Raw genomic sequence first — 26,841 nt, forward strand, 5'->3', positions numbered from 1 at the left:
TATATATATATAAATAATAATTATTATATAATAATAACAATGATAACAATAATAATACATATACCAACCAAGTGGGAGTGCATTCACTCACCTTTTGCTAAATAATTCCATGAAGGTCACTGGAAACAAATTTCTTACTTTTTCCTTTCATTTTCATTTAAAAAAAAAAATGTCAAAACATCGTAAGACACAAATGCAAACACGTATTTCAAGCATGTAGGACTACTCCCCAGCATTTGGTCATAAACATCAACCTGACCTAACTAGTTCCCTCAATAATAAATTCATTGCATTCTTTTTCCATTCTCCCATTCAATACTTGTAATAGAGGAAAATATCTGATGCACCTTGACAACATGAATTCAGACCCCCAAACATGGATGTGGAAACAAGAGTTTGGTCTCTCAAACAGGAAAAGTATTTTGCACCACAGTCATAGAAAGAAAACAGCACTTGGTCCTTCATTGCAATCTGTGGTGAACGAATCATAAAACACTGAATGTTTTTTTTTAAACAACACAGCTCATATTTGGCTGATTTACCTCAGTCCAGAAGAGGACGGAAAACCACATAACGCTGGACCAAAGTACCTCAAAACAGTTCATCCGTTCATATCTGGTGGTTCGAATAGTCCTTGTTGGCTCAGAATCCTCTATTTTGGTTCCTTGGTCATGTATCCATAATCTCCCGTGCTGGAGTGGGTTCAAGTGGGAGGCTCGTGACATTCGGCAGAGCTTGTCCGTGTCCGACCGAGTTCTGCTGGACTTCCATAGGAATTCCGGTTGCGTTTTCTCGATTTGGGAATTCTCGCGACTGTTTCCGATACTCGAGAAAGGTGCATACCTTGGTCGCAATAGCCACCACATTCTTGCCGACAAAGATTGTGGAAACCCGGCTGTCCTGGAACAGCACCATGTTGACACCACGTATGAGGATGGTGACGATATTGATGGTGACCAGACTGAGAAGAGGATAAAGCATCATCTTTTGGGGAGACACGTGGTCGCCCTGCACGCTGATCTCGCTCAGGGACACGCAGGGAAGAATCAGAAGTAAAATGTAGCAGTAGAAGAACATCAAACCTTCTGCCCAAATGGGCAAACCTGTCCGCTGTGGCTCCCAAAGGTTTGCCTGCATATCCAGCAGATCCAGCAAGTCCAAAGCCACCCAGAAGAGCCGACCCCTCATGTCCTCCTTCCTCCGAAAGGTACGGACGTATTCCATGCTGTCCAGAGCCACCAGAACCAGGTAGAGGCCTGGCACACAAATGGACAACAATAAAGTCAAAGCCTTACGGGCAACAGTCTCCAGACTCTTGCGATCAGCCTTACAGTTCTGGAAGACAAAGTAAAGCTTGATCTCCAACACGAAGATATAGAGGAACCAAAGGATCATGGCATATCCTCGTCGAGCTGTCCGCACTTCTGCTCCAACCCAAACCGCCACATAGCGAAGGACGATAAGAAAGCAGATGTCCCCAACAAGGACAATGATGCAGACTCCGATCTTTCGTGGCCCCTGATTCTGCTCCACCAGGTAGGCGTCCATGAATGCCATGCTGGTCATGATGACAAAGGTGGTAAGACCCACATGCCGCTTGTCCGGTGGTGGCAACACCATGCTGAGGGCCACCACCGCATACACTCACTCACAGCAATGTTGTCCGCTCCTTTGCACTTGGGTTGGAAGGGATTTCGAAGTAGCTGGTCAAGCCTTACTGGGCTGGTTGGAGCAGTTGTTTTTACATCCCAGTTCAGTGAACTTTGAAGGCATTTGCATTACTAATATTATGTAAACTTGAATAAAGTGAAAAGAAAATATTCTACAAAAAGCCTATTGCTCCCAACTGACAGTTTAATTCACTGCTTTTCAAGGGTCATATTGATTTGACATCTGAAGAAATGGTGTTACATTATAAAAAAGTGCCAAAAATGCTCCAGAGCAGCATTACTTTGCAATGGAAATGCAACTCTTAAAGACCAAAGAGACTTAGTTTTGCAATCTTGGTGTCGGCAAATGATTTTTCTCCAAATTGATTGGAAGTCTGAAGAAGCAGTGCTAAATGATTCAAACTCCCCCCCCAAAAAAAAAGGTCAAGAGCAGGATCACTTTTTTTATTTTTATAGAAATGGCACACTTGAAAACCGAAGAAACTTGTTTCACAGTCTTGGTCTTGGCAGATAAGTCTTCCCTGGCACACTAAATGGAAAAGTAATCCGCCCATGAATCCATTAAAAGTCAAAAGCTTTACTGCGCTGATTGGAGCAATTGCCTTTTCAACCAAGTTCTGCTAACTTTGAAGGCATTTGCATTTCCAATATTTTTTTAACTTGACCCAGAAAAAAAGTAAAAATGTATTATTTTACAGTAAAAAAGTGAATGACAGTTTGATTCACTGCTGTACAAGGGATGAACTGCTTGTAAATTTGAATATACAGTAGTCAATTATAAAAAAGTGGCAAAAACAGTCCAGAGCAGGATTGCTTTCCAATGGACCTGCAATTCTTGAATACCAAACAGACCTGTTTCAGAGTCTTGGCCTCGCTAAAGATTGTTCCCCAGTGCACTAAATGGATGAGAAATCTGCCTAATAATCAGCAGGGTCAAGCTTTACTGGTTGAAGGGTCTTTTCAACCCAGTTCTGTGAATTTTCAGTATTTTGTAAACTTGACCCAGAAGTAAAAATAACTTATCCTACCAAAACGGCAATTGCTTTCAATTGATAGTTTAATTCTTACTGCTTTGCAAGGGTTGTATTGATTGTAAATCACAAGAAACAGTGTAAAATTATACAAAGAGCCAGAAAAGGTCTATAGCAGGGATTACTTTGCAATGAAAATGCAACTCTTAAAGACAGAAGAGATTGTAGACAGTCTTGGTCTTGGCAGATGATTCCTCCCAAGTGCACTAAATGGAAGCGAAATCTGCCCATTAATCACAGAGGTTGTATTGATCCTGTTAGACGGCATGCCTGCCCGACCTCAGCATTCTCCATGAGATGCCATAACTTTCCTCTTTCATGCTCACACAATTGGAAGGTGATGTGAGAATGCATGGGTTTTCCCGGAAGCTTTGCATGCATTTGCTTGATAGTGGGTCAAAGTTCTTTGGGCTAAGTAAGGTAATGGTAGGTCCTTTTTCTTTTAAGAGGAAGGTAACTTTGAGAAAATGGAGTATAGGGACCAAATATCCAGACTGCAGATACTCAGCTATAACAGAGTAACATTTGTTTGCATCTACCAATGTGGAATTGCTCAGCAGTAGAAGATTGTTTTTGAGGGCTGGTGGTCTCCATCCATAGATCATCTAGACATAAGGTCAGTGGCTCCAGGGGCTCCACATCTGTCTATGGCTCCCCCAGGGGGAATCTCTTTTACAGGGCTTCAGTTTCATCCTCGCCTGCTCTTCTGACACAACCTGGAAAGAGAGAGGCAAAAAAAGAAGCTGTCAGCACAGAGTGGTTAATAAATCACAGCTCACTGCTTGGAGCCAACGGCATATCCTGTCCTACCATTGTGTCAGCATCATTTAAAGACATGTGATAACAACGTTGGGAAAATACACTGTTACACAGCCATTAATTCATTTGCACCTTTTAAAAACACAGGGGATGCTCACAAAACTGTACAATCCTGTGCAATAAACCAAGGAAATTTTCCAGCATTGATTTGAGTTTCACATGCAGGAGAGTGGAGACCAAGCAGTCCAAAATGTGTTTCTTCTTCATCATATATATATTGTGTGAGAACTGAGAGAGAAAATGCTTGAAGGGCCTTTGAGGATATACTTTTCTTTCTATCTTTTTTAGTTTTTGATGTGAGAATGATACTGACTTTATAATTTGGACTTTTATTTAACGTGTCATAAGTGCATGTCATTTTTTTTAAGAAATGTCCATGAAATGTCTTCGATCTTTGATATTTATTTAAATACAGATGAATATTTTATTACTTAAAACTGCCTTTTCATCACCAGACACGACTGGGTTCTCGGTTTTGTTTCTTTTAAGTATTGACTTTGTCTTTGATGTTTCTCATATAATTTCTTAATGCAAATGAAACTAGATGTAATAGTTGACATATAGTAACTGTATAAAGCCATAACATAAATGGAGAGCAGTTCAGATAATTTGATTTGGGAATAATTTGATGAGAAATGTCTGATCTGATCTGATCTATTTTGGCAAAAGTAAACATGGTTTGAAACTAGTCCAGCGGATATTACTTGGGTAATTTTTCCTGAGAACCAGGAGACTTCAGCAATAAAGAAAAAATTTATCTCAATTTACATTTCCTCTCAAATTAATCTAATTTCTGTCAAGAAGAAACAATTGAGCTATTAGGGGATCACATTTTCTTTTCTACAGGATCACTGAGCTTGAAAGTTGGTAAAAAGGTAAAAAGAGAGATTTGATTAGTGTTTAAAGAAATATCTAAGGAACACACTCTTGAAGTGATTCACAAGACACCAAATTAACACAAATGTACTCTGAGATAATGTCATTTTTAAGACTAATATTAAAGCAAATGTAAGTATGGCCTGTCTTGCCAAGAATTATATCATTTCTAATCATGTGTTTGATGGATTTATGCAGGTCAATAAACTTCCATCATTAATAATTCAAGCTGAGAGAATGTGAAACAGTGTTTTTTGAGATCTATTTAGACCGACCTGTTTAATATTCATACACCGAGCCGCTGGCGTTTGTCTGATAGCCAAGGTCGCAGGAGGGCCAATCAACACGCTGGACTGACATTTCACAAAAATGAAGCACAAATAATGAAAACTTGATACAAAACACAGCTCAATCTCATCCCAAATAAAAACACCATTCTGAAAAATAGAAGACACACCACAAATTTTAACTGGAACTAAGATCAGGTCATTTGAGTGTTTTATAATGCAGACCATCAGAAGATGAGTTAAGCTCTCTGTCATCTCCAACACAATCTTATTAGCATTTGGCAGAGTACACAGATAGCTGACATAGATCTCATTTCTATGCTCGTCAGCTCAGAACGGGGGCAGATTTAAATCAGAGTAATAGTCTGCAGAATAATGCATTTGCGATCTACATGCACAGAGTCTGTAGATACTGCACTCTGATTATGCCAGTGGAATCAGAAAACATTGAAAGTGTTGTACTTTTTCTCTATCTGTACATTTGATCTCTATTTTTCCCTGATCAATTACATGCAACATTAGTATGCATACTGTGCATGCATATACTGCTCAGTCTAGCAAATACTGATGTATAAATGTTAAATTTTACAGTAAAATGTTTCATTTACAAATTTACATTTAAATCATGTTATTTTTATATTACAGGAACAAGTACTTCAGCCTTTGTGTTGTGCTGAAAATCTGACCAGATTTTAAAAATTCCTTGTAAATCTGTCATTGTGCTATAGTATCAACAAATCTTACATTCAATATTTTTTGTTTAACTTGTTTTCTTTCCATTCACACTGGTTTTGTATTTATTTTTGGAAGTGATTGATTGTAGGCCTCGTTGATCTGAACGTACACACCTCAAGTTTTTTTTTTTTTTTTTTTTTTATGAAAATGCACAAAAAAATTAAAAGTTGTTATACCTTTTGTTACACAAGGGTTAATGTATTTAATGCACTTAATCACAATTGGAAAAAAATGGTGCTAAATCAGGCTTTATTTTGTTCATGCAAAATAAAAAATAGAATTTTTTTTGGAGAGAAATATACAACATTTCAAATTGTTGAAGATGTTGCACCAGATAAACCAAATCCTGCAATCAAATGTAAGAAATCTCAATATAAACATTTCTCATAAAAAAACATGCATCTATCCATATTTGTTTTATATTTGTGTACATTCACTGTATAAAAACTATTTTTAGTCTTATTTCACCAATGGATTTTTAAGAGAAACATCTAATGTACATTTATTAAGCGGATAAGCCCCTTGAGATGAATCATCTCGTTCACAAGGGGGTCCTCAGTATTCACAAATATACACACAAGCGCAGACACATCAGTGCAGTTAATTCATCTGTGATAAAGTTGATGCCAAAGTCCTTGCAGATGAATGAAACAAACCCACCAACAGCAAAGCAGACAAATGTTCCAACAGTTCAAACTTGGCTGTGTGAAATCTTAATGTCCCTTCAATGTAGCTTCCCTCACAGTGAAGACAAGATTGTACCGAGCACAGCCGTTCTCAGACAGTGACAAAATCCCATGTCTTTATCATTGCCTGAATTAAAACAATGAATTATGAAATGCTTCCTCTTTTAAGATCCTAATGCATAATGAAAGGTTCTACGATATTCATAAAGACTTTGTCAGTCGTCCTTTTCTTTATCAAGTCCTGCTAAATGACTAAAAATCGTATTAACTGCCAAATCTGTTGGTCACAGAGACTAAAAGTAAAAATTTCCAACTAATTTGCGAATGCACTGCACAGGTTTTTATCTGTCCGTCAGTAAGCAGAATCATGTGTACAAGCTTCTGAGGAAGATCTTGCTTCAAGGTTTGCAGGGTTCACAGCATCAGACATTTGGAAGATATCCAGGAGTTTTATTGGAGACACTTGGTATCAAGTAAACAAGATATTCATGAGCAGAACTGAATATAAGTGATAACAGGGCTGACCAGAAATGCTGGGTTAGTTCAGGAAAATACATGGACCCCACCAGTGCAAAATACATTCTGGTGAGAGAAACTCTCATGGTTTTATTGCTTTTTAAGTGAAAACATGAAAAATAAGCCATGCAATTATGTAGTTCACAATTAAATTCCATTGACTTCGCTACACATTCTTAAAGAAGTCATGCTAAAATTTAGACTGAAAGTAAAAGCATAAAAAGACTGAAAGAGCCACATAAGCCTTTGGTTATATTTTTATCACGTACTGTACAAAGTGTGGGGAATTTCTGAGGAAATCAGATGTTTGAAACCATAATAATACACTGATCCCAACAATGTACAGCGCTATACATAAATTATGTATTGTTGTGTTACTGCTGCTGTGATTTTTAGGCTACTTAGCATATGCTATTTTTTATGAAAGCTTGCTTCCACACTTGATAGATTTATCTGACTTTTTCCTAAGAATTGCTATTTTATATTTTCCAAAAGTTTTTATTGTATTTCTCTAGCTAGTATGAATTATCTGTAATAGTAGCTAATTCAGAGCTCACCGTTTGTTTACAAGCGCTAGTTCTCATGACGTCACGCAAACGCGCACCATGGTAGGATTTTTAAATTTGTTTATTTAATGTCTGTAGTAATTAATACATTTTACATTTTCTACATTTTTACTTTCTAACTCACAATGCATGTCAATAGTCAAATTGTAAACTTGAAATAATTGAGTAGAGAATGCATTTAGCAGATGCTTTTATTCAAAGCAACTTACAGTGCATTAAAGCTATACACTTTTTACCAGTATGTGTGCTGCCTGGGAATTAAACCCATAACATTTTACACTGCAAATGCAAAACTGAGCCACAGGAACACACTTTTTAATAAAAATTACTAGGGCCTGGACTCGATTAAAAAAATTAATCTAATTAATTAGAGGCTTTGTAATTAATTAATCGAAATTAATCGCATTTTAATCGCATATAAATATTTGATCTGAGAACAGTGAGAAGTATTTTTTTTTTCACATGGATTTATAGTACCATTGAATAATGACTGAATACATAAGCTTAAGCAACAAAATATTGTTTATTTTTGTTCAACAAAGTCTAGCCAGAGCAGTGCAATTTTTGCCATCAAGTATAGCAATAGCATATTTAGAAACAATTTAGAAATAGTACATTTCAGAAATGCAGGTAGCTTATAGGTGCTGGAACCTTCTGTAAAGTGTTTTTTAAGTAAAACACAATACTGTCAATTACATTCAGATCATTGGAAACACTGACTATTAGAAAACATCTCTCTGTTGCTTCAGAGGCCATAACATACTAAGTCCAACTCTCAATAACCTTGGCCAAAACATTAAAGAGTTCAACATAAACTGTTGCACCAACAAAATAATACATAGTTCAACATAAAGTGTAAAGTCCACGCTAGCTGCTATATGTTTTGCGTTGAGGTGATCCTTGAGGCTCGATGTGCTGCTGCGGTGATATGCGAACGCTAGTTGGTGCTCCAGTATAATCGGTCCGCCGAAACTCATCCAGTGAGAAACGTTCCGCGGTGCAAAAATAAGTTATTAAAAATTCGGGATTTTTTTTTCTGTAATTAATTAATCTTAGTTAACGCGTTATTTTTTGTGTAATTAATTAATCTCAATTAACGCGTTAAAGTCCCGGCTCTAAAATTACTCATCAAACTGGCCACATTAGGCCTACATGTCGCGCGAACGCCCCTTCTCGTCAGCGATCAGGTGGAACTAATTATCACTCACCTGTGTGCACTAGAGTAGAAAGAGTAGAACCTGCAACAACGCCAGTACAGCGCGAGAAGAAAAAGCGGCAATTTCATCAAACTTTTCTGAAACTGTGCCATCTGGTACCAACTCAAAAGACCGAACAGACAGCCGGTAAGATTGCCACGTTAATCAGACTTTGTTGCGAGTGTCACTTGTAGATTGTCGCACGCTGATGAGGCGTTGAGGTGCGGGCAGGAGGAGTGTATTGTTAAAGTAGTGGTTGGTCAATATTAGTGCAGTTTGACTTATTTAGTGATTTAATTTTGATATGTGTTCTGATGTGGGGGATACACTGAATTGGTTGTTTGTAAATACATGGTTTAAGAGTGTGCATTGTCCTACTTTCATATAACATTTGTCTAAAATGGAAATCACAAATATTTAATGCTAACTTTTTAGTTTAATGGGAGTGAATATGTATTGTAAGTATTTATATGGGTTAAACTCACTGCTTAAGCATAGCTAAGAAGAAAAACGCTTGACATTACATTTTACATATTTCCTTTGCTAATTTTACATTACTTGGTTAATAGAATTTACTTAATTCCATAATTAAATTTAACTTTAAAAATACGTGTGCAAAAACTTGCAGCAGTAAGTTAACTTTATATTGAGTATGGCATACACTGAGAAAAAAAACATGTTGTTGTTCAGTTTTATATGTATAACAAGAAACCATAATGTTCATCAACATCTGTATTGTAAAGTTAATAGCTTTACATAATAAAACATATAAAAAAAACTATGCCTAAGAACTCAAGCTAGCATTTCAGCATTCATGTGATTTTCGTTTTATTATGTTAACTTGTTTAGTTATAAGAAAAAAATATTATGTATGCATTAGTGTTTATAAAAGCTCAAAGCTATCACCTATTACTGCATAGTCCACTTTGAGTGTTTAGTAGTCTTAGACCGCTGTAGACAGTTTTTGCTTTATAAATGGCCATTTTTGGCCAGAATAAACTGCAATGTGAACCAGATTTTACTTTACATCCATAATAAGGCATCTAGCAGCCAGTGAAGTTTAAGGAAATCCAGCTTAGTGAATCATCTGACATTGATGCCAACGTTTAGACATCACTGCAGTCGCCGCCACCGTATACAGTACAACACTGATAATGAAGTCTACAGCGTCTGTGTCTCAGCAGTGTACAGTATGTAAAGGGTTTGACAAGGAAGTACACGATGCTGTCTGAATTACGTGAACATGGCTTACAGATGCCATGCTTGCACTTCTGTTGGCATAACAGATGTCCCCTGACATGGCTTTATAATTGTAACATCTTTCTCATGTTGACTGAACACGGTCTGCATGACATGCTGATGTCTGTTTTACAAGCCGTTATGAAAAGCAAACGCACTAATATGAACCGTTTAACAGCATAAAGTGAAAAGACATTTCTGAAATGTTAAATATTTTACTATTCTCTGTAGCCCATGAGGAAGTCCAAGCTTTCCGTTTAGTGCTAGGTGTCTTTTGGCACTCAGCTAAATATGCAACTTGTGATTTTTCTTAAGCTAACTGTGCCAGCTGTTGACCCGAGGGCCGGTTGTTTTATTCCCCAGGCATTTAAAATGTATATTAATTCAAAGGCATTAGCAAGGTCATGAAAATGTTGGCACACTAGGGCACTCTCATTTAGTTCTGGGTAATTTATTCATGGCTTATAATCTTATTCTGTCACTTTAAGGAAAGTAGACGATGAAATTGAACGTTGGTCATCCATACTGAGCTCTTATTAAAATCATGTGAAATCACTTCTCAACACTAACCTGAAGTCATTTCAAATAATTTGCCCAGACTAGTTTAGGGTTGTTGTAAAGACGATGATCACTGTTGCCTGTTGATTAAACCTACATTATAACACACTTTTGGCATGTAACTCATCCCGAAACATTTGATATTCAAATGGAAAAACGTGACCATTTCATGAATGATGAAACAATTCTTGAAAATGTACTTGTCCCCATGTCATCTAAGATGTTTATGTCTTTCTGTCTTCAGTCGCAAGAAAATGTAAGGTTTTTGTGGAAAACATTCCAGGATTTTTCAATGGTGGCCAATGGGCAAAAGGTCCAAATTGCAGCTGTTATGCAGCTTCAGAGGGCTCTACATGATCGCAGGCGAGGAATACGGGTCTTATCTAGTCCAACAATCTGTCATTTTCTTTAAAAAAAATAAAGATTTATATACTTTTAACCACAAATGCTCATCTTGCACCACCTCGACTTCATGCATTACACCGTCACGTTGGAAAGGTTGACTGTGCATGCTCGCTCTGTAAACACTGGGTCTTTACTTGTCTTAAAAAGGCGGTTGCTAACAAGTGGCTGAATGGGACCGCAGAGGTTGTCAGGGGCATTAAACAGCATCTACTATCTAGTTTCTTTCACAGCCTCATTACCTATGTTTCCATCTATTTTCATGCACATTTTGGGAGATCACATACAAAAATCTGGATGGAAATGCTAAAATGTACGTACTTTTTTTTTTTTTTTTTTTTTTTTTTTTTTTTTTTTTTTTTTATAATGTATTTAAGAAGGCGTGCATAAACCATGATGAAAAAACATTTACTGAATCAACTCCTTGATTTCCATCAAAAACAAAAAATGTGACACTTGTTTGGATTACTCAACTAACCAGCAAACTGATCTCATTGCACACCATCTCAAATATTATTTTAATAAGTCTTTTATCAAAATAATTTGGTATAACCACCACCAATATCTGTCTCACACAACAGCGTTTCCAAACATTAGGCATCCGAACACAAGATAACATGCTAGCATTTATTCTTGCTTTTTGTCTGGTGCCGTAGTTTATTATGTATTAAAAAAGAGCCTACTTATACTACGCCCTTAACATATGTACTCTTTTGGTGAAGAAAAAGTACATACTTTTGAGAGTAGGCAAGCTCTGGGACATGTAACTATAACGTCATATAATTGCATCTTTAACGGGCCGCTGTGTCGCATAATTACACACATCCTGTCACTGTAAACTGGCCTGTCAATCATCTTGTCACAGTTAACATCCTGCACATTTAATTTAGTTTAATTTCCTACCATTTTGGAGAGAAATGAAGTAGCACGTTGATTTGCCAGCCGTGGGTCTTTATGCAGAGAACTCTGCTCATATTTTTTGCATAATGATGCATTTAAACATTAATAGCCAAATGGATATTTATAAAAGTTCACGTTGTTGTAGGTGAAATATCCTAACACAGATAACCTAAAAAAAAAAAAAAAAAAAAAAAATATATATATATATATATTTATTTTAACAGGTTAACTGTTGATGATTAGTAACTCAAAAGCCCTTTATTTAAACCTTTCTACTTAACTGTTGGTCATGCTCATCCGCCATGTTTGTAGTTTTTTTAATGTTTTTTTTATTCGTGATTTGTAGTTCTTACAGTGCATTGGATTGAGGGTAATATATTATTATTATTATGGCATACTCTTTTCAACATGCAATCCTTTGGGACACACTTACTTTAATCTCACATAATATTTAGGATGGATAACATGAACATTTGGATGCAGGGAATTTTTTTTTCCAGGGAAAGCAGTTTAGTCTCTATGAGTTCTGGGAGGGCAAGACCGTTTTTACCACAAACTCATTTGGGAAGCTGAGCTGGATATCTTTTTTTCTATTTTTTTTTTATTGCAACTAAAACTATGTAAATAAGCATTTCCATTGTTCAATAAAGTAATCAAAATTACTTTTGAGGGAATTTGGGTATGGCTTTTCCAATAACAAACACCACTTACTTTTCCTTTAAAGCAATTGTACTGCATCTCTTTGCCCATTATGGAAGAGTTTGGGGTTTTATCATAATTTAATAACCGAAATACTTATGCTAAAAGACTAAAGGCAAAAGAAAGATATGAGTGCTTAATCAAATATTTATTAACATGAAGCCAAATCAGAATGCTAAATGGATGAACGTTTACATTTATTCATTTAGCGGCTGCTTTTATCCAAAATTATTTACAAATGAAGGACCGAAACATGAGACATGCCACAATAAAAACTAAAGCAGAGGCTTTAGTTTTTATTGTGTAGTACAATGTATGTTTAAAATGACAGTTTTTCATTTGCTAATCAAATTAAAGTTCAATTTGAAGTTTTTTCTGATCAAGCCCCGCCCACTTATACTGGAAGGGACTGTGACTGGCATGTGAAGCAACCAATCACATTTCACTGCATGTTTCAGGTCTGATAAATGTACGGTCAATCATTCATGTGAAACTTCCGTTTTCAGGAAGCACGTATCTTGTGTGATTTAATTTCACAGAAATGTCATTCTCCCTTTTATTTGTTGTACACATCATTTCTTTTAAAATGTCAATCCGAATGTGTTCTTTATGCACAAAGAAGGATAAAAGGGATCAAAGCTTGTATGTATGAATAATTCATCCTCAAAGTGAAGAAAATAAGAGTGATTGCTCCCTCCTGTCACTCAAGGCTACTGAGAAAAACAAGTTGTGTGAGAGAGAGCTCAGAGAGTTACAGGCAGAAGAACATCAAACATTCACAAACATCATATCTTCGATTAGCAGTTAATTAATGAACATCCACTTTATTCTGCTTCTCTGTTAGAAAGTGTCATAAGCTAAAAGTTAGTCATTCATATAACTTATATATGTTCAAGCTTCTTTTATTTGTATTTATTGTTTTAAATCTGCATCTCAAATAATATACCTACATATTCTGTTGCCAAACCAGAGAAAAAAGACATAAATAATAGTCTGTTCATCTGCTGAAAACACCTCAGCCTGCCAAGTCAACACAACAATAACTGGAATCGTTTGTCATGAGTTTGTTAACATTGTCTGACAGTTTAATAAAACTTAGCCCTTAAGTTTGGATTTTTATAGGCTTTATGTGCTTTGAATATATTTAATGAGATTGATATTAAGGTTAGATTATGAATCAGATCAGTTAGAAAAATAAAGCATGCAAAGTGTGTTCTGTTTTTGGATATAGCTCAAAAACGAGATGAATTCTGGTTTTATGGATATGTTGTCAAGCCTAAATAACAAATCCTTTAAAAAGGAAATGAGCAAATGCATTAGTCATAAAAGAGAACAAGAGGAACCTGCCAAAACTGTGTCTACTGGGAAATCTGAAACTTTCAAGAGATGCAATTTTCATAGGACATTTTATTGTGATGTAAACTTTTAGATGTCACTTTGAGTACTTAGTATTTAGTTCAGTTTACCCTGGATATTTATTGTAGTTAATGGTAACTTTTATATTTTTATGTATTTTTATACCTTTAAAAATTTTAGAGATTCTTGAGGTGCAAAATATGTCAATGTTTTTTTTTATTCATATTTTGCATCAGTTTTTATATTTTCAATTATCATTTTAATATTTAGTTCAAGTTTTAGTTTTTTTTTTTTTTTTTTTTTTTTTAGTTTGACTGAATAATGTGAAATGGAAGAAAAAATAATTTATTTAAATCAATTTTATTAATTTGTATTTTACTTTTATTTTATGAAATAAGAAATGCTGTAGCAGATATTTAACTTTTTTTTTTCTATAATTTCAGTGAACATGTAAAGCATTTCAAGCACTGATAATGCTTTTTTTTTAAAAAAAAAATCTTTTTAATAAATGGTTTTAATTTTCAGTTTTAGTTCATTCTAATATGTGTAGGCATGTTAGTCTGTGTATTACTATGTGCTTGCTCTGTTGCTCTGATTTGTTATTAGTGTATTTCTACATGTAGATTAATTGATGTTCTGGATGTTTCTAAATGGTTGCTCAACAGTAACAGGGATTCTAGCCTTAGTAAACACTGAATAAACATTGTTTTAAGCAGCTCATTAATAAAAATCAGCCAGTTTAATATGTTTACTTTGCATTTTAGTTAATGCTTCTCGTCTAGACAATTAGGCAATAATTTGCTCTTCTGTACAGTAGTTTCCTCTGGAACGAGCTTGTGTTGTGTGATTTATAATAGCACAAAGCTTGCTTAAAAAATGTCATTGCATCAGAATTGCAACTTTATGTTGTAACAGAAACAAACTCCCATATCCCGTATTTTTTATAATTATGAAATTTGTTAGCAGTTTCTAGAGTGAAAATAGTAGCTCAAACAGTGTGAGATGAGTTTCTCATTCTAGTTTGAGACTACTGCTCATAATAGAGTTATTGATCTGAACTAGTGACTTGGTAAACAAAAATAAACAACGACAGATTAAAACGAACGTAAAAGCAATTGAGATCAGAGCAGAGAAGACCAACCCCTTGATCTTTCTATCAGTCTGGTTAATCTCTGTGCTGAATAAAGTGATGGAAGTATCTGCTCTGTATTCACCAAACACATCGGCTCAGATAATCACTCTCTCTCTCTCTCTCTCGCTCTCCAGAGCCTCAATCAATGCATGGAATTGTGATTATAGCAATCATTTCACCTTCAGCGCTCACAGATTAACTCAACCAAACTGGAGACAATATCAAAGCATTCAATTCCTGACAGAACCGTCAGATTTGGGACCTGATGTTTCTCGGACACCCTTTTCACTGGCTGTTGAGCAGTTTTAAAACCTCCCAACTCTGGAGGTGTTCTGAGGAATAGATTGATCCTGAACGGTTATTTTAGATTTTATTTGGATGTTAACTGTTAAAATGTTTTTCAAAATATTTTAAAATGTTTTTGAAAGTCTATTTTGCTCACCAAGCCTACATTTATTTGATTGAAAAAACAGTAATATTGTAAAATAGTATTTCAATTTAAAATAGCAGATTTCTATGTGAATATATTTTAAAATATAATTTTTCCAATGTCACTTTTGATAAATTTCATGTATGCTTGCTGATTAGAAGTATTGATTTATTTAAAAAAATCAGTATTTGTCAAATTAAAAGTCAAGTTGCAATGACCCATTTAATTTGAGTTTTTCTGTGGTAAAAAAAATAATTTAGACGTAAAAAAAGTCATTTTTTTTTTTTTTTAATTCCATGGCATCCAAATAACTTTTTTAAATAGAAATCTTTTGTAACATTATAAATGTCGCTACTGTCACTTTTGATCGATTAAATGCATCCTTCCTCAATAAAAGTATTAATTTGTGAAGGAAAAAAAAAATCATGTGGTTTATAGTACATATGAAAATTGTGCAAAAGGTTCCTTAAGGTATTTAGGAAGGCGGTGCACGTAAAATGTTGCTAACTGGCGTAGAATCTGACGCACATTTGCTTTCGTAGCTCATTCACGTGTGTTTTTAAGATGACAGCTATTCCGAGTTTTATGCATGAGGAATGCCTCTGGAAATAACGGCAGACGTCAATGTATTTTAGAGTTCCACAGGAGCAGCTTTTCTGCAGACGTCATAACCGCTCCAGCTAATCGAATCAGATCAAAGTTGAATGTTTAATCCGCACTGAGGCTCACGCTGTGCCGATGACAGCAACGAGTCTCACACCGCAGCGTTACAAATCACAGATTTACACATTTATTAACATCAAATGAGCAAACGTGTCATTACTTCGACTAGAAGCAGAATGCAACGCTTCAAGGTCATCGCTGATCTAAACCAATACAGACTGAAGTACAATCATGTCTTCAGGCTGGAAAAGAAGATGATGCAATATAATTGACATTAATACGTAACCATTTGAGACTACAAGTGAACGCTATAGTGAAAATCTGCTGAAAACATATTTGAACTGAATTAAATGCATGACATTGTAAATTATTTATTTAATTGCATATCAATGTTAGCTGGTAAAATCACTCAAATGAAAACAATTTGAGATTTTAAATACAAGTTTGTTTTGCAAACTTTAAGATGAAAAGTCACACTAGATGCTTTTCTGGCTCAGAATTTAGAACGACTTTCGTTCTGTCAATCAGCTCGGTTCTGTCTGCATATCAAGACCTGGTCAATTGATTATAGACAATTACTGTGTGTGTGTGTGTGTGCATCTGCGTCTTTTACTACTGTGGACAGGGGTCAAACGGAGGGCAGTGTAAGCTGTGGACAGTTTGCCAGAAGTGTCTTTGGATGAAACTAGGCTGGTGAAAAGATCTGCCAACAGCTGAAAAGGCAAAGTGCAATTAAGACTGAGAAGTTCATTAGGCAACTCAAGACTTTGATTCTACAGTAATATTAAAGTTATTCAGCCAAAATGAAAAATTTAGCATTGCATCGTTTGCTCAGCAATGGATGCTCTGCAGTGAATGGGTGCCGTCAGAATGAGAGTCCAAACAGCTGATAAAAACATCACAATAATCCACAGCACTCCAGTCCATCAGTTAATGTCTGATGATGCCATAAACTGTGTTTTATAAGAAACAAATCCATCATTAAAGTTTTCGTGAAACTAAAATTGTCACTTCTGGTCAAAATACCAGTCCATAATCCAAGATAACACTTCCTCCAGTGAAATCTCCTGCTCTCTTTCACATCAAAACATTTTTGGACTGTTTTCACTTGTAAACGATGCTTGATCAGAGCATATTTCTCCTGAATCAGACAAGATTACTTTTTTTTTTTTTTCACTGAGAAAACCAATATTATGAATAGAGGATTCATATTTTAGCTGGGAGCAACGGTTTTAAATTTAAAATGATTGTATAGTTTTCTAACAAATGCACATCTTTTCCCTTTACAAGATGTTAACTGATGGACTGGAGTGCTGTGTATTATTGTGATGTTTTTATCAGCTGTTGGGACTCCCATTCTGACGGCACCCATTCACTGCAGAGCATCTATTGGTGATGCAATGCTACATTTCTCCAAATCTGTCCCCATGAAGAAACAAACTCATCTACTTCTTGGATGGCCGGAGGGTGAGTACATTTTTAGCAAATTTTCATTATTGGCTGAACTGTTCATTAAAGCTTTAGTGATAGTCATAATATAACTCTACAAACAAATCATCTTGTTTGGGACGGTGAACAGCCGTCTCCTCACAAGAGAAGCACCGAGCCTGGAGGAGGAGACGCAGCTGTCTCTCTTCAGCCCGAATTACTGTGGCTTTAGAAGGAACTCAAGGACGAACGGGGTGAGAGATTAAATGTGCATTTATTTGAGTTTGACGGGTGACGGGCGACAGTGAAGAAGACTGAATAACCTGGAACTACCTCTGAAGATTTGTACTTTTTATTGTATCATTTTAATATTTAAATCCGCAAAAGGCAATATAAAGTCATCATGAATAAACATGCAAATATTGATAAAAAAAAATTGAATAAGGGATAAATTCTCACACACAACATTTTGTGCATTAAAAAAAATTAATGTAAAAATTGTGTGTATATATAACTACACACACAATTTCATACAATATTATAAAAATATAATTCAATAATTTAATGTTTATATACCTATATAATAATAATAATAATAATTATAATAAAAATGTGGTCATATATTAAAGGTCCTAAAGTAAGTTTTTTTTTTTTTTATATATAAATATCATTTCCTTTGTGTGTGTTTTTTTTTTTTTTTTTTTTTTTTTTTTTTTTTAAAGAATCTTTCTATTAACGTGCGAGTTTGACTCTTCATGCAGTCACTGTTCTGCAGCTTCATTAAATGGCTCGCACGCCGTCTTTGTTTTCGATAATTATCCAAGGCGTCAGTCATTAATTACCCGCTCATTTGCATTTGTGCGTGCAAAGCCCCTTTCCTGATCAGCGCACATCTCTGCCTGTCAAAAGACACGAGCTTTCGCCTGCTGCTGAATCTGTGACAGCTGACATGCATTCAGTGAATGCAGATTCTCCTTCTCTTCACAAATCAAAGGCATAATGAGGTGAATGAGTGCTGCTGAAAAGCTCTAGACGAGAGGAGAAAACAGCATGGAACTGAAAGATGATTTTATAGACCGACACCTTCAACATGTCAACATGAAGTAGAGTTATTCTTATGAGATGTATTTACTAGTAAAACTGTATTCTGAGAGCAAATGTGACAACAAGAGTGAATTGAATGGTGAAAACTAGACTTCTAAAATGTATATTAAATTAAATGGTGAATATATTATTAGAGGAATATAATTAACTTTTATTCATAAAAGAGGCAATTAAATGGATTTTAATTATTTTAATAATTATGTATTATAAAATTTATGGTGTGTGCAGTATGTATATTAGTTATTATACATTATTAAACTAATGATTTTTATTTTTTACATTTTTATTCAACAAATGAGCAAATAAATCAGCTAATTAATTAGAATTTTATAGATTTGTTTTTTTTTATATTTATATGTATAAATACACATTAAATAATTTAGCAGGTTAATATATTTATTTATATTACATTTAATGTAAGTATTAAAGTAATATATTTATTACATTTTGTTCATAAGGGTAAAGTTAATAAGTCAGTAAATTCAAGAGTTTAATATACATAATTAATATAGATGGATATTTTGGCAGTTTATGACGATCATATTTTTGGGAATAATGTGCCCTTTTGAATTTTAATTTGATAATATTAAAGAGCGAGTGTGTGTGTGTGTTTTTGTTTTCTTAGTCTTTTTTAAATCAACATATGAATTTGAGGATATGTGCTTCTGGAGCAGATTGTAATGTTTGTGATGATGATTTTAAGTGTTTGTACAATCACAGATGGAGCGTCTTTCTGATTCCTCCTCTGAGATAGTTGGGTCTTTCTGTATTAAACCATCAGAGATAGAGAGAAGTTTTCCTTTCCTTCCAGCACATTCTCATGAGACAGCTTCATCACTACACAGAGGATTTAACTTCAAGCACAAGACTGACATTAAAACATTAAAAACAGAGCCAGAGCAGCGTGCTCGCAACAAACCCACAGAGATCAAGAAGAATCACTTTTTTCGATGAAAAGTTGTTTGCTGTTCAGTTTCTAAAGAGTTTTGGTGGTGTTAGGACTTTAAACTTTCATCCAAAACTCATATCAATGTTTCCCCATCCGTAAAATATTGTAATGCTTTGTTTTTATTCATTTTTAATGTGGATGTGATATCACAAAACCCTCTGGTACATGAGCTCTTTTAGTCATGTCGTGTACTGTGTTGAAGTTTTTTTTTTTTTTTTTTGGCATTTTTCCTTTGCAATTTGAAAAACAACAAACTCTCAAAATCTGTTCACTCACTGTAATGAATAATATTCCACAAAATATTGCACTGAACTACACTTGAAATCGATCAATTTGCTTCAAATTCTCAGTCGCTCCTCTCTCACAGTTTTTTTTGATGTGTTTTAAAACCGTTTCATACCAGATTATTTTTTTTTTTTTTTTTTTTTTTTGTAATAACAAAGCATTTTGTATACATAAAATATAAATACCGAACAATGAACACCATGCACACCTTTGTTGTGTTAAATGCAAATATATATATATTATAAATTTTGCTTATTATTTTTTGGACCACAAAACCAGTCTTAAGTGTCGATATTTGGACATTGTGAAAAAATTTCCATTGATGTATAGTTTGTAAGGATCAGGCAATATTTGTTCAAGATACAGCTATTTAAACATCTGGAATCTGAGTGTAAAAAAAAATAAAAATCTTTTTGACGTTATCAAAATAAAGTCCTTAGCAATTCATATTACGAATTAAAAATGGAGTTACAAAAGGAAATGTACAAAATATCTTCATGGAATCTGTACTTAATATCCTGATGATTTTTGGCAATAATTTTGACCCATACAGTGTACTTTTGTCTATTGCTACAAATATACCCCAGAGACTTAAGACTGCTTTTGTGCTCCAGGGTCACATTTATCTAATAATACCGTGGCCTGCATGAAATGCTAGAGCCCTGTTGTTCTTTCATGCAACTTAATATTCCTCATCGTGTGTGCATATTTTGAAGAGTGAATTATTTCATCTTGTTTTAAGAAAGTAAATCATTTCTTTAATGAAGACATTAACCAGTGAAGATCTCCAGGAAGAAGACTCTTCCTCTCTCCGTCTCTCTTTCAGCTTTGATCTCTGAATCTACCGACGGATCTGGAGATTAAAAATGTCTTTCCACGAATCATAAATCATGTACATTACCACAGGAACTGACTAACTGAGCCATTAGATCATTATGGTTGTTAATACTTTTTCCTTGTGTATTTATAATAATAATTTGCTCCTGTTGAAAGCCGTAGATGAAACATGGGCTGGTTATTATGGTACAGTGAGGCTGATGATATTTAATGCTGTAAAGCAGCACATTTAATGAGTTATTCAGAAAAGACACCTCAGTGTGAACGGATGCACACATGCTGTACTAACAATGGACCAAAGTACAAGTGCATTAAACATAATGTCATTTAATGTTACTTGATCAATATCCATAACTAAGAGTGAAATTATATATTGAGAAGCATATGCTGCATTAGTCTGCTAGTATTAGATTTTAATGTTGCATGTTTAATTTAGTAAGTGATGTCCAGTTATTATCTTGGAAATGAATAGTTGTTTTGCATTTTGCTTAATTAAATTCTGAATTGATTTCATTTTGGCTAATCGTTGCTTCTGTTTCTTGTATATCACAATGCAGGATACAGTATGTTTTGACTGTATACACCACATTTTTGCAAGTAGTAAGTAATCTGGCTGTTGCATGCATAAAAAAAAAAATTAAAGGACAAATACACAAATTGAAGGAATAGCTTGTCCTATTTAAAGGAGTATTTCACTCAACAAATAACATTTGCTGAACAATTACTCACACTCAGGCCATCCGATATGAGTTTGGAGAAATGTAGCATTGCATCATTTGCACACCAATGGATGCTCTGCAGTGAATGGGTGCCGTCAGAATGAGAGTCCAAACAGCTGATATAAACATTGCATCACTGCAGTCCATCAGTTAACATCTCGTGAAGAAAATATGCATGTTTGTAAGAAATAATTCCATCATTTTAACACTTTTAACTTCAAATCATTGCGTCCACCTAAAATACGAGTCCATAATAAGACTGCGACGCCTCATCTGAATTGGGAGAGAAATATGCACAGTCCAAAATAATTCTAAACCAATATATAGACTCTCATTCTGACGGCACCCATTCACCCATTGGTTAGACAGTAATGCAATGCTACATTTCCCCAAATCTGATGAAGAAAATCCTTGAGGGTGAGGACATTTTCAGAAAATGTACATTTTTGGATAAACTTTTTCTATAAATTTAACGATGGTGGTTATTCTGGTAACAATCTAGCAGATGAATTTGATCAGAAAATCACATGCACTAACAATCAGCTGAAACGTAAATTCGTCACAGACTCGGCCAATTACACACAACTGAACTGACACCAAGAAATCATTCATCATCACCGCAGCCGTCTCACTTGAGCGTTTCAGAGACAAATGTGCACGCACATACATGCATGCGAACCTGCCGCCATGATTAAATTGGGTCATTTCAGTCAGAAAACCATAATAAATTACACGGCAGACTTCAACGTAATGTCAATGATTATAGCCTTACCGTGATAAACTACCAGCAGAGTAATGCCAATTCAGTCGTTTCTAACCAGAAATGCATCCATCTGCGCTGACAGCTAGCAAGATGATTAATTGTTTTTGAAAAATTATCTCTTAGTTACTCAAATGATTAAATGTTTTTATTTTAAAATAAGAGGTGAATGTTTGAGCTCTTTTGTACTTTGATATATTTTGATTATTTTCTCATAATATTGTATTTATTTGTTTATTAATCTCATCTAGTCGCTCAGATGAATAAGCAGGTTGTCTAATTAAACCTGTAAGAGATGCACAAATGTGAAACTGTTCGTACAGATTCACTCTTTCCCAGACACAAATGTTTCATGCATATTTAAATTCTATGCAAATGAGGCTCATTATAGAATGTGCTGTATTAGCAGGCTTATGCAAGATTCACAACCGAGTCACTTCAGTTGACGAGTGTGAATTTGAAAAATTGTCCACAAACCACAGAAAGTTGAAAATACTGATTTGCAATGCAGCACTGGGAAATGAAGTGTTATTCAATTACAAGAGTATTACTTTGAATTGCATCTCATTTCAGGTCTGCTTCCCATTTCAAAATTTAAAATCTGTTCCAATCAAATTTGATACCATAATTAAAATTCAGTTCAGGAATTTAAATAAAACACACTGTAAAACTCAACACAAATTTTTTACATTTTCTTTTAGTAAACTCAAATGAATTAAGTTTACTCATAACAATTGGTTAATTATAACTAGTAAGTTTAGCACTAAAAAAAAACAGTGTAAAAATGCATTTTTGTTGGGAATCAAAGATCATATTGCTTTTATTTTCATAGTATTGTTGGATACAGCACAATGCTGTTTTAGTATAATTGAAAAACTATTAATATTATAAATTAGATTTTTTATATTTTCAGTTTTACTTTAATTAGTTGCAGTAATTGTTTGGTAAATATATTTTTTACATGTATAGTACTTATTAATTGTTATTTATTAGTTTTCGAGGTTATTTTTATACTTCTAGTTAAACTAAATGAAAATGAGAAATGTTTCCTTTACTAGCCAAAAAAAAAAATTTCAAATTATATAATTAAAAACCATAAGATTATTTTATATATATATGTATATATGTAAAATTCAATTATTGCTAAGTATTGTTCATTAATTTTTTGTTAACACTTCGTTTGCAGTATTCAGAAAAGCATGGCATTTCAGCCAGATAGTGACACTTTATTGAACTGAATTGAATTGCAATTTTAGAAGCATTCTGCAGCCTGTAATAGTATTATATGACTGGATCAGAGATGTCAGTGTGCATCTTGTGTATTTCCGGGGTCATGCACCATTCCCACTCTCTCCAGGTCTTACAGACGTACTTGATTAGCACTAATTTTCTGGGCGTGTTTGTGTCATTACCTGATTTGCATTAGTTCCTCCAGTGACTCGAGTGTTAAAGTGACAAAGACAGTGCATGGAAATAAACAGCACAATCAATTCCCCCCAGCATGTTGTGATATTACCCTAAATGCGTCTGTTTACTGCCGAAGCTCTTCTGGTTGTGTTGATGAAATTACAAAGCTAAGGTTTGATGTCTTTAAGACATGAACAACATCTCAACTCCACAGCCTGTTGTTTTTTCTGCCATAATTATCTTGTACATTCATGCGTGCTGCTTACGAATTTAGAGACTCTAAAAAATTATGCAAACCACAGTGATTGTGGTAAAATGTGATGCATTCTGAGTGTTTGTTTTCCTTTGTCAAATTCAGATATGGTTGCACAGCATGTACTGTAACAGTTACAGTCCTCAAACTGAGAAAACATCTGTTTTTGAGACTCGGAAACATCTGATTATTGAGCTGTGAGCTGCTACAGTTTATGTATTGATGTTTGTTAGTATTCAGGGACAATGAAAGAATTTGCTGTCTGGAGGATGTGGAAAATGTGCATAACACACGTTCACCTTCATAAACACACATTTATATGAAGCACATGCTGCCTTAAATTATTTAGAGTTCAGGAGTCAATTCACATGCATTTCCCACAGGAAGACAGATGTTTGGGGTCTCTTCTCACCCAAACCTGTTTTTATTTAAATAAAAAATACAGTAGGATTGTATTAATATTAGTTTAAACAACTCTTTTCTATTCAAATGTATTTTAAAATATAATGTATTCCTGTGATGCAAAGTTGAATTATCAGCATCATTACTCCAGTCTTCAGAAATCATTCTAATATGATGATTTGCTGCTCAATGTTAAACAGTTGTGCCGCTTCATATTTTCATCGAAATTGTGGTACATTTTATTTTTTCATGATTCTTTGAACAAAGTTCAATAGAAAAACTTTTTTTGAAATAGAATATATATATAAACATATGCATGCATGGAGGACAGATAATCGGAGCGAATCTTCTTATGTCATTGTGTATAGTCAAGCAGTTCTGCTTAAATATACAACTATAAATCATTTCCTGATATATATCGAGCATCGCGTTAGTTCAGTCAGGCCACGTTAGTCACGCTTGCATCAGCTGACAGTCAGCTGTTCCTGAGTGTACCAGTCTTGACGCCTATCACCTGCGGTCTATTTAAATTCCCATTCTTCAGTGTCTCTTCCATCGCATTGCTGCTTGCAATAAACCGATCGCATCGCTGCTTGCAAATCAAACTGTTGGAGTTTTTTTCAGAAAAAGATAATTTAATGCTTTTTAATCCATATCGCTGTGTATGTTTCCTGGTGGTTAACAAGGTTTTGCATCGGTCGCAGGAACGAATATTAAGCATATTTGCAGCAGCATTTATACATCGGTGTTCATACACCTGGAGCAATACGCAGCTAGAGCATGCAATCTCTCTTGATGTCACAAATTGATGTCACATTAGCTGTGTGAATGTTTCAGATGCACGCAGCTTCAAAAGCAGGCATTTATCGCTCTATGGCTTCTATACATAGGCTTATAAGAACGTGATCTCAATAGCCTCGTTTACATGTACTTTATTACTTCATCCAGATTTAAAGATTCAGTGGACCACATGAGACGTTATCTAATCCGATGTGGTGTTTACATGTGCTCGTGCCTCGATTTTGGGATATAAGTGGCTACGATGACATGCAAATTACCAGAAAAAAAAAAAAAACAGGGTTGCATTAATATTTTTAATAGCTGCTCGCACTTGATTGGAATCAACAGACTAATATTGAACCTCTAGTGTTCATTCGTGTGCTCAGTCATGTGGCCTGAACAAGATCACATACACACTAAAACCGTCTTCTATCGTGCCACATGGTGTGGTCGGGGCCATTAAGTATACCCACTTGTTTTGTTGCTTCACAAAATCTTTAATTTACTATCAAGAATCGTTTCCCTTTAATGGTGTACCATACAGTTGTGAAACTAGTGATTCTTTCTTGTAATTGGTGCATTATCATTCTGTCATCTCGCATTTCCCTGCCCATGATCTACTGAGTGCGCGTGTCCGCCACAGCGAGACAACTCCGCTCAAATGCCATCGGGAGCACCAAGACATTTCTGGTCCAGTTGAGTGAGAGCTGATCGCCGGAGCCAGGGAATTCTCCCCCACTTTAGGCACTGTTTCTAAATTATGCCAAACTGCAAAAAAGTGTGAAGCGGCGCTACGCACTGCATCCGCCAGCTCCATGCAAGAGCAGAGTCTCCCGCACAGCGCTGAGTTTGCACAACAATGTAAAGTGATAAACCGCTTCATCCATTCAGATGTTACACAGAATAATTGATACTGTCGTGTCGTATGACAGGTGAGGGGTCATATGTATCACACGTTTGCTTAAAGTGGGGCTACAATGGTGTTTCATGGATTCAGAGTTGTTCAGTGTTAAAGAAATGGATTTTCATGCTAAACATGGCCAATTCGGATGAGTGGAGAAATCTTACTTCTGGCTGGTACAAGTTTCTGTAGTTTTTTCAATGATGGATCTAATGACGTAGACAATGGTGGAACTCCTTATGAGCATTTCTCTTGGGAAAGCACGCCCACACATGTCGACCAGAGGAGAGTGAGACCTTGCCCATAAACACGCTTCATCAGGAAATCAATGGTGGGGAAAGTTTACCATGTTCAGCTTCTGAAAGAATCTAGCATTACATGGACCGTGGATGCAGTTGCTTTTCTGGGGCAGCAATGGAGTGTAGCAAGTCTTGTGTTCTCGTCATTTCAGCGATGAATCTTTTATAAACAAGACCAGCTTGACGCTGGATTTGCACATCATTTGCTATTAAAACATGGTAGAAGACCCCAATCAGGTAAGTACAACTGCATCATATTTCTGTCCTTTATTGTTGGAAATCAGCACATAAGTGAATATGTTATGTAAACCACACAAAACATCAGTATTATAGCTCCACCCACAGCATACCTCCAGGAGTTTGGTTTTTCCAGAGAGAATCGGAAGCTGTATTTTTGTTTTGCAGACATGAACAGGCTGGGGACTTTCGGAGATGGGGATTCGTACTGCTCTGTGGGTACTCTGGATTGGCATTAGATTTAAGCATTTTAAGAAACGTGCTTGTTGCACATCCTCAATTGCTTAACTTGGGGTGACGCTTCCCCCTTTGTGATTTTTACAGCATGGTAGATGTATAAAATTGGATAATGCCATCATATCAGACTGCTGCTGCTTCTAGGGGCGTATGCTTCCCCCTTTACAATCACATTTGCTTAAGCATTTTAAGAACATACTTGTTGCACATCCTCTATTGCTTAACTTTGGGTGACGCTCCCATCCCCCACCTTAATGTGATTTTTCAGCATGTTAGACTTAAATTGAATGATATACAAACTGCCATCGTATTAGGCTGCTGCTGCTAGGGGTGCATGCTTCCCCCATAAATTATATTTTGCATAAGCAGCTAAAGCAACATGCTTGTTGAATGCTTCTCTCTGAGTTTGGGTAATGCTTCCCCCGTAAATATACTATCAAGCAACATTTCTCATTGCTGGCCATTCAAATTGCATCAGTTGT

At 35.3% G+C, this 26,841-nt stretch overlaps 1 protein-coding gene and 1 long non-coding RNA gene across 3 annotated transcripts in view; one reads left to right on the forward strand and one right to left on the reverse strand.

The window, feature by feature from the left end:
• The window catches only part of LOC127938140 (transmembrane protein 121-like), a 37,506-nt gene continuing 10,665 nt past the window's right edge, over nucleotides 1–26,841 (reverse strand). Inside the window, exons 1-2 of one of the 2 annotated variants that reach the window (XM_052534570.1) lie at nucleotides 8,395–8,541; nucleotides 1–3,417 (exon numbers count right to left, since the gene is read on the reverse strand). In XM_052534570.1, the coding sequence (XP_052390530.1) occupies nucleotides 670–1,620 (951 nt within the window). In that variant the 5' untranslated portion in view covers nucleotides 1,621–3,417; nucleotides 8,395–8,541 and the 3' untranslated portion in view covers nucleotides 1–669. Of the gene's footprint in view, nucleotides 3,418–8,394; nucleotides 8,542–26,841 lie in introns of those variants that run through there. The other variant, XM_052534569.1, reaches the window with a different exon arrangement.
• Nucleotides 8,385–17,507, forward strand: LOC127938141 (uncharacterized). Its single transcript, XR_008148633.1, has 3 exons — nucleotides 8,385–8,529; nucleotides 17,052–17,228; nucleotides 17,341–17,507. It is a non-coding gene; the product is annotated as an uncharacterized LOC127938141 (long non-coding RNA).

The sequence above is a fragment of the Carassius gibelio genome, chromosome A20 (genome assembly GCF_023724105.1).
Source record: "Carassius gibelio isolate Cgi1373 ecotype wild population from Czech Republic chromosome A20, carGib1.2-hapl.c, whole genome shotgun sequence".
Lineage (NCBI taxonomy): Eukaryota > Metazoa > Chordata > Actinopteri > Cypriniformes > Cyprinidae > Carassius > Carassius gibelio.